Below are 9,528 nucleotides of genomic sequence, written 5' to 3'. Positions count from 1 at the left end.
ACAACCACACCGGCCAGCACTTCCGAGCCTTTTCCTGTCGAACGCCAGATCCATCACCCACAAATTAGACGAATTGGAGCTACAGATAGCCACCACGAGCTTTGCACGTAACTGCAGCATTATTCTTATTACGGAGTCGTGGCTTCACCTGCTGATTCCTGACGCTGCAGTCGAGTTAGCAGGCCGCACGCTACATCGGCATGACAGAAACAGCAACTCAGGTAAAAGCAGAGGAGGGGGGCTATGTGTTTACGTGCATAACGAGTGGTGTTGTAACAGCAGGATCATTCACACACACTGTTCTCCTGATTTGGAGGTTCTGGCAGTCTCGTGCAGACCTTTTTACATCCCGAGGGAGTTTACAGTAGTTATTGTGATAGCTGTTTATATACCGCCGGATGCTAACATTGGCACGGCTCTCAGCCTCTTGCTCAACACCATAAACAAACAACAGCTTGCCCACCCCAATGGGGTTTTTATTGTCGCCGGCGACTTTAACAAAGCGTGCCTAAAGACTGTGCTTCCTAAATTTGTCCAGTTTGTAGACTTTGCTACGAGAGGAGAACACACTTTAGACCATTGTCAAGAGTTTATTTTTAATAAGACATTCTTCAGGCTGAATAAAGACACTCAAACAGTTAGAATGTAATAACATTAACGTGCACGGGTGAGAACTCTGACGAGACTCACCCCGAGTGCAGGCGATGGCTCTTTATTTATAGTTTACATCGTGTATGCAAATACGTCACATTTCCTCTTTTACAAATTCCTTTAAACCAACAGTTGTATATGTGTGTGTGTGTCTGCTTCTTTCTAAAAGACGTGGCGCTGACTTAATCTTTTGTGGTTAGGGAGTCGCGCATCTGTTTTCCTGTTGTGGTTTAGGTGCCTCATCCGTTTTCTATTGTGGTCTGGGTGACCCGCATCTGTTTCCTGCTTAAACTATTTGTATTGCAGAGTTCACTGTCGGGTTGCATGACAATGGAGCAATACATCGAATCTTGTGAAATGGGGAAGTACAGCAAATTCTGTGAAATATATAAACACTTTACAATATGGTTGAATATTAAAAGATAATAAAACAAAGAATAAAACACATAAAAAACATAGAATCTCATAACATTCCCTCCTGTTTTTAATATATTTCACTCATACTTCATAGGCTTCAGTAGACAATCACTTGTTTGCACATTTTCAATTGCTACGTCATGTTAAGTACAAGAAATTCTTACACACAGTCTTCTTCTTCTTCAGTTGCTATGGGACTATAAGCTTGTGCCAGGAAGATTCCGGTTGCAGTGTCTTTAGCAACTTTCTTAATCAAAGCTTTGAAACATGGTACAATACAACAAACAATAATGGCCAACATCACTAGAATACTGCATAAAATGGCTGCTAATACTTTGATTGTGTCTGCCCATCCCCAAACATGTTCTGGAAAGCCTCGTCTAGTCCTGACCATGTTCCTGCGTTTTCCTTCAGTTCAACTTGTAAATCTTGTAACATTTTCATAGTTTGTTCAAAGGAGCCTCCTGGGGCTGTATTGTTGGGGATGAATGTACAACACATATCTCCAAACATAGCACAGACACCCCCACGTTCAGCTAAAAGCATGTCCAGTGCCATTCTATTTTGGACAGTCATGAGTGAGGTGGCAGACAGTTGTTCTCCTAGAAGTTTCAATGCTTGGTTGGTCAGGTTGAGGTGGCGTTGTTGGTTGTAATAAACATAATTTATCCAAGCTACGTTTTTGTTTACTTGGATAATTGGAAGTAGAGAGGCAAACCCTGCGGCCACTTCACTTTGGGCCTTATATTCTCTTGGTATTCCTCTGGGCACTCCTATTGCGTCGATCCATGCCTTATTGCCTGAGTCTTCCACTAGGCTCCGGCATGAGCGCGGGGAAGCGTGGGTATGTGTTTTTGGGATTTGGATTAATATTTCCTGGGCTAAGGTTACTATGCCACAGATTCCTGTCCAGTTAGCAGGCAGCCTTTGCTTAAGGGTGCCATTGCACAGCCACAATAGGCCAGGAATTGGTCTCATCAGTTTTGGCACTAGTATACTTTTTATAGCTCTGCCCCAACGGCTGTCGTTGCGCGTGTTGTTCGGCGCGCGCAGGTAAATAGAAGACCCCTTGTATATCTTTGGACCTAATATTGAACATACGGTTTCATTTTTACAGTTACGCCAGTTTGAGTATTCATTACCATACCCAACCACGGACCATATTTCACTACAATGTGTTGTGTCAGTATTGAAATGACGTGTCTTATTTGGATAAACAAAAGATACACCCTGCTTTTCTGGGACTCTAAGTCTCCATAGGCAGACCATGGTCATGTTATGGGCTAGTTCGGGCGGTGTGACCGGAAGTGTTATTAAGCTCTTTATTGGTTCCTTTGGAGCACATGCACGCAGACTTGTATTTATTACTGTTTCTAGAGTTTGTAGTAGGTTTACAAAGAATGCCATTTCAATTTTGTTATGGGGTACATAATTATGCATTAGTTGGCATTCCTCTGACCAGCATCGTCGTCGAGTCCTGTTGGGGACTGGGTCCTCTCCATCTGAAATGTCTGAATGTTCATTTTGCACGTCTATGTCAGGCATTGTTTGTGAGTGTCTGAGTAGTTACTTGAGTGATGGGTTGCTCTTCTGGTTTTGCAGGTTGGACTGATCTTCCTTTACTCTACCGGGCAGGTGGGGCTAGGTCGGGGCTCGGGCTACAATGGGGTTTCTTCAGGTCGACCAAGTTCACCAGATCACCTAGTGTGTCGACTGAAAGCGAGAAGTCAAGAGGGCGGGGTATACCCAATCTGCCCTCTCCTCCACTTACAGATCACTAGATGATAGGTGGACTGGCGTCTGGGCTTGTGTCCCCTTGTACTTTTTTGGCGTGGCTCTGGTGGATCCACGAAGGTCTTTCAGCGATTTTGCACGCTGTCGGTGTTGTGAGCAGGACCTGATAAGGGCCCTCCCACCTCGGAGAGCTCCAGTTTTTCCTCTGGAGTACCTTGATCAGGATCCAGTCGCCTGGTTTCAACCTGGAAGAGACTGGAGAAGAATCATTCGGCAGTTGGTTGCTCAGAACTATTTCTTTGTTCTCTAGCAGTTTTGTCATCCATTCTGCTAGGGTTGTTTCTCTAACTGATTTGTCTATTGGTTCACTGGTGATGGGCAGAGGAAAAGGTCTACTGTGTACGATTTCAAATGGTGTCAGTTTCTGCGAACATTGGGTTAATCTCATCCACATTTTTACTAGGCCTATACACTCTGGCCACGGTCTTCCTGTTTCTTCCATGCATTTTCTAAGCCTCTGTTTTATTGTGCCGTTTGTCCTTTCTACTAGGCCGGCACTTTGAGGATGATAAGCACAGTGATATTTGATGCTGAATCCTAGTGCTTCAGAGACTTTGCTGATTACCTCATTGACAAAGTGTGTCCCATTATCTGATCTTATCAGAGTGGGGATGCTATATGTTGGAATAAAATGGTTACATAAGCATTTTCTGAAGTTTCGAAATTTAGAGTGTGTTCGAAATTTAGAGTGTGTTTTGGAGATTATATCTCCTATCCCTCCTGTTGACGCATGGAGAGTAACTCCATGTGTCACTAAAGCTGCTGTTTTTGTGTAGAGATTTTGGAAGTATTGGTTTTCCTTCACAAATCATCAAGTCATCTTTTAGTTTCGCTCCGCATTTCAGCCATTTCTTTTGCTCAGCTGTGGGAGCTGCTTTTTGTTCATCCTTTGTCAGTAAAATTGTTTCCCTTTGTAATTTCATAGTCATTCTTCTGATGTGCTGCACACTTGCAAATTGCTAAATGTCGCATCACATGAGGAGTTTCCTCCCATGTAAACAGATGTGTGCCATGATAAAACCTTCTCCACACACTAGAAACAAAAACTAATTTCAACCGTTGTTACATCTTATTCACTTATTTTATAATACAGTTATTTTTCAAATCTAATATCAATCAACTAATTTGCATATCAGCTTATAATGCACTAAATTGACAGGTCAACAGAAATGCACGTTCAAAAGATTATCACAAAGAGAATTTCCTCCATACAGTAAATTACTTGTGTTGCATCAATCAAACAGAAAGCATCTCACAATTTATTGTATTACCAACTAAATTTATTGTCTGGTCACTGCTTGGTCATACCAGACTCTCTCTGTGTCTTTATTTTTCCTTCTTTGTTTTCACAAACGTTTCACCTATTGTCCTGCAAGCTGGAGAGTTAAATGTCAGTAGTGGGTAAATTCAGCAGTTGATAACAAAACTATTAAGTTTTTCCTGTTTTAACACCAATGTGAGATATAGAGGCGCACATATAGTGTGTGCTCTAGTGTAAGCTGCTCTTCATTGCATGTATGTGTGTTAGTGCGCTTGCATGCAGGGCCTCTGGGCCTGTCTCACCCAAAAGGGCATTTTCTTAACAGTTGCCTTTCACTCGTGTGTGTTAAGAAAGGCAAATGTGCTTGTAGCAGTTGTGAGATTATTATGCTGTCATATATTACATTATACCTGTAATCAAAATGAGTGAATCATAATACTGCTGGAGGCCACATCATACTTCTTAGTTAAAAGAATTTGAAAATCATTAGATTTATTAGGTAGGTTTGTATTATCCTATACTACTGATTCACTGCTGATTTACTGTGAGTGAGTTACACTGTTTCATGACATTTCATACTGCCGAGTTATGAAGAGAATATTGTATTCAGAGAGTAGGGGCCTTTCTCTTTTTTTTTTTCTTTGTGATAGTAAAGAGAACAGAGCACATGCCACGGGAGCGTCACCCCACCCTTGGTGGAAGCAGAAAAACAGGGAGCCAAGGTCATAACTCAGGCTCACAAAGAGTCAGAAAGAATGTGAATACTTAGTTTTGTGGCTGTGGCGCATTCTGTATAGCTTCTTTTCTTTGTTTAGTAGCTTTCTGCCTTTACCTGAGGGTGTGCCCTAAGCATGTGACTTCAGGTCTCCGTAATTGGAGTTTATTTAAAGATAAACAAGATGATTTCATATATTGCTCGCAGATCATGCACTAGACGATATGTTGCAGTATTAGCCTGCTTCAATACTTAAACAAAACATCACTCTTTGTTTTATTTATTATTATTATTATTATCCTGTCTCAAAACAGAAAATGAAATTGTAGTTGTTCTTGGCTGAGAAACACAAAACCTCTCTTTTTTCTTCTTTTTTTCAAAACAAGAAACTAAGTTTTAATCTCTCAGCCTTGTCACATAAAACAAAACAGATAACCCAGCTCTCAGCTGGCGCTGGACTTTATCATCATCAAGGACACAAAAAGAAAAAGAAAAAGCTGTCTCAAAACAGAAAATGAAATTGTAGTTGTTCTTGGCTGAGAAACACAAAACCTCTCTTTTTTCTTCTTTTTTCAAAACAAGAAACTAAGTTTTAATCTCTCAGCCTTGTCACATAAAACAAAACAGATAACCCTGCTGCCAGAAACAGAGCAGAAGTGTGAGGAAAAAACTGAGCTCACAGACAGCTGCATGTGTGACCTTTAATATGCAGCTTCTGCACTAAAAAACAAATAAAAATAAAAAAAATGTGTAACTTGCTCATCAGCTTGGTAGTGTCCACATATTTAATTCATTTTATTCAGCTTCTCAAACCTGTAGCTTTAGCTGTTGTATACAGGGTTTGGCTTATTAGTTGTTAGTATAGGTTTGCTCTTCATCTTAACAAAGTCTCATCTAAGATGACAGGTTTACAAGCAGGTCAAGTGTCTCTATGCACCTGATTAGTGTAGTTATTTCCTTATTTTCTTCATCTCCTATATCATTGTACTGAGTTTGAGCAAACCTTAAGCTTGAATCAGACTACTTTTAACAATCTTCCACCTCGCATCATAACTGACTGAAGTGCCTCTTCCTATTAATAGTATGTCATTATTAATGTTATCATTGTATTGTTTTTCCTTTTTTATAACAGCAATAGTATATCACAATACACTACTTTACTACTAATATACAATAGTATATTGTAATAGTATATATACTAATATACAATAGTATATTAGTTTATATTTTATTATGTATCCATCACGGGTCTGTGTGAACCTGCAGCTTCACACCTTCCCAAGCTGGAGACATTTCCTTGGCTGAACAATGACACAGCCTTAATATGCCTTATGCATCCCTCTTTTTATTTGATATATTTTGTGTGAATTATCTGGTTTCACGCATTCTATTCATTCAGCTTGGTTGTCTTCCCAATTTTGTTTCATTGCTTTAATTTAAGTTAACCTTAATTTAACCTTTTGTTTATTCCACTTCATTCCTCTTTCCATGCTTTAAAATATTACAACTCTTGTGTATGCTTTGATTTCTTTTTAGCTTCCTTTTCAGTATTTATTTCTGCTTGGAGGGTTTCTTATAATTTAGTTAATGCATTTTCCCTCCCACGTGGGACATTTAGGTTTTCTTTGGATTTCTCCATCTATATGCACTAATTTGTCCGGTAGCCTGGACATTTCTTTTCTAGCCACTGCTCGTCAGCAGTGAGTTTTGTTGTTTTATTTCCCATTTTGATTTTGTGTTATTAATACTACAAACAGAACTGTGTGACCTTCTCTGGTATTAGAGTTAGGGGAGGTTATTAAGGCAGCCTTCTACCCTTGTCCTAATGTCAAGGGCGGCCTTAATTTTATGCGATGAAGCGCAACCTTTTCCCTTCCTCACCAGTATTTCAGTCGACACAGGAAAACAATAGAAGTGGTGTAGGGTCCTACTGTCCCTCTTCAAATGACACTCACTTCCTCTTTTTAAATACAAACAATTCACATACTGTGACAGTGTAATCCTATTTTAATTGACACTTTCCTTTTCCCATTTACTCCCGGAGTAAACTTTGTCGACTACCAGCTTTTTTTTTTTATTGCGAAAACGAGTCTCTTCTGGACTGCCAGTTTAGTCTTACAAGCAGTCTTTTAGACTACCAGCTTTTTTTTTTATTGCGAAACGAGTCTCTTCTGGACTGCCAGTTTCGTCTTACAAGCGAGTCTTTTTTTTAAACTGCCAGTCCCTACAGGACGAGTTTTTCCCTTGGAAAAGTGTCAATCTAAAAGACGATTATTCGCGATGTGTGTTTGAGTGTTAATATTCACCTGGTTATGATGATATAAGTGCCGGTCAGAGATTGCTCCTCGTTCCCCAGGATCGTGGACCTCTTACTAAGAACGCTGGCCAACCCCGAATTCACGTAGTTGGTCTTTTTCTCCTTCATAGGAAAGAGGCTGTCGACAGACTTCAGCGCGGGCTCTCCACAATGTCAGGAAACGACGAGGTCACTCCGTTGGAGCATAAAACTAGTTATAATTCGATGTCCTACATCCGGCTCGGAGGACCAATTAAATGTCAAGAGTTTATTTTTAATAAGACATTCTTCAGGCTGAATAAAGACACTCAAACAGTTAGAATGTAATAACATTAACGTGCACGGTGAGAACTCTGACGAGACTCACCCGAGTGCAGGCGATGGCTCTTTATTTATAGTTTACATCGTGTATGCAAATACGTCACATTTCCTCTTTACAAATTCCTTTAAACCAACAGTTGTATATGTGTGTGTGTGTCTGCTTCTTTCTAAAAGACGTGGCGCTGACGTAATCTTTTGTGGTTAGGGAGTCGCGCATCTGTTTTCCTGTTGTGGTTTAGGTGCCTCATCCGTTTTCTATTGTGGTCTGGGTGACCCGCATCTGTTTCCTGCTTAAACTATTTGTATTGCAGAGTTCACTGTCGGGTTGCATGACAATGGAGCAATACATCGAATCTTGTGAAATGGGGAAGTACAGCAAATTCTGTGAAATATATAAACACTTTACAATATGGTTGAATATTAAAAGATAATAAAACAAAGAATAAAACACATAAAAAACATAGAATCTCATAACAACCATGTCTACTCAAACATCAGGCATGCTTTCAGAGCGACACCCCTCCCCCACCTGGCTGGATCTGACCACCTCTGCATGTCCCTCACCCCCACCTACACTCCCCTGCTGAGAAAAAACAAAGCCCCAGACAAAGACTTCTCTCCAAAAGTTGAATCTGTTCATCTGGATGTAGCGTTTTGTGGGAGAAACGTTTCGTCACTCATCCAAGTGACTTCTTCAGTCTCAGCTGACTGCAGGTTTCCCCAAACCTTATAAACAGTACATTTGCATGTACTGCAAATGTACAGGCAGAAACATGGGTGTGCCATGGGCTCCCCAGTTTCACCCATCGTGGCCAATTTGTACATGGAAGAAGTGGAAAAGAGGGCGTTGCTATCCTACCCTGGAACACCACCAAGCCATTGGTTCAGATATGTGGATGACACCTGGGTGACAATCAAATCTCAGGACGTACTACATTTCACGGATCACATTAACTCGGTGGACCAACACATCAAATTCACCAGGGAGGATATGAAAAGTGGCAGGTTAGCCTTCTTAGACTGTGAGATTTCCATCAGTAATGGGGGACATCTCAAAGCTGACGTGTACCGTAAACCTACACCTACGGATCAGTATCTAAGGTTTGACTCTCATCATCCACTGGAGCACAAACTGGGTGTCATCAGGATGCTACAACACAGAGCGAACACCATCCCCACTGACACAGCGGCCAGGGAGGCAGAAGAACAGCACATCAAGAAGGCCCTGAGTAAATGTGGTTATCCCAGCTGGACTTTTGTCAAAGCTGGAAAGGCACCTAAAGAAAGCTCCAGCCGATCCAGGAGAGAAGGACAACCGCTGCCCAGGCGAAAACCTGTAGTGATCCCTTATGTGTCAGGAGTATCGGAACAGTTGAGACGCATTTTTCTAAACACCGGGTCTCTGTGGCTTTTAAACCCCAAAATACGCTGCGCCAAAAACTGGTCCACCCTAGGATCGGGTCCCCTGACACAAACAGAGTAACATAGTGTGCGCTGTTAAGTGCCAGGAGGATTGCCAGGATTTATACATCGGGAAACCAAACAACCTCTAGCGAAGCGGATGGCACAACACAGAAGAGCAACCTCATCAGGCCAGGACTCTGCAGTTTATTTACACCTACAGGCCAGTAGACACTCTTTCAAACGATGAGGATGTACACATCCTGGACAGGGAAGAATGCTGGTTTGAGCGCCGGAGTCAAGGAGGCCATTTACGTGAAAAGGAAAGACCATCTCTGAATCGAGGAGGGGCCTAAGGGTACATCTTTCGCCATCTTACAATGCTGTGATTGCAGCCATTCCCCAACTCTCTGTGAATGGTACTCATGGCCATTGATCAGTGTTCTTTGATCAGTGGGTTTTGGTCAGTGATTGTTGATCAATGGTCATGGGAATTTGCATAATTATGATTAAGGAACTGACCTCACAGCCCATTGTTCCTTCAGTGGGCTGGTTTCAGTCATTATGCAAATGTACTGTTTATAAGGTTTGGGGAAACCTGCAGTCAGCTGAGACTGAAGAAGTCACTTGGATGAGTGATGAAACGTTTCTCCCACAAAACGCTACGTCCAG

General features: G+C 41.5%; 1 protein-coding gene across 1 annotated transcript; it reads right to left on the bottom strand.

Annotated features, from left to right (window-relative positions):
- Window positions 1–644: 644 nt before the first annotated feature.
- LOC120437792 lies at window positions 645–3,501 on the bottom strand. Its single transcript, XM_039608342.1, has 2 exons — window positions 2,639–3,501; window positions 645–2,570 (listed from the first exon to the last, which is right to left on the bottom strand). Exon 2 carries the CDS (start codon window positions 2,506–2,508, stop codon window positions 1,396–1,398), a length of 1,113 nt encoding a protein of 370 aa, XP_039464276.1. The 5' UTR covers window positions 2,509–2,570; window positions 2,639–3,501; the 3' UTR covers window positions 645–1,395.
- Window positions 3,502–9,528: the final 6,027 nt, after the last annotated feature.

This window comes from Oreochromis aureus, linkage group 3 (genome assembly GCF_013358895.1).
Source record: "Oreochromis aureus strain Israel breed Guangdong linkage group 3, ZZ_aureus, whole genome shotgun sequence".
Taxonomy (NCBI): Eukaryota; Metazoa; Chordata; class Actinopteri; order Cichliformes; family Cichlidae; genus Oreochromis; species Oreochromis aureus.
This window is presented reverse-complemented; position numbering and strand designations above follow the sequence as displayed.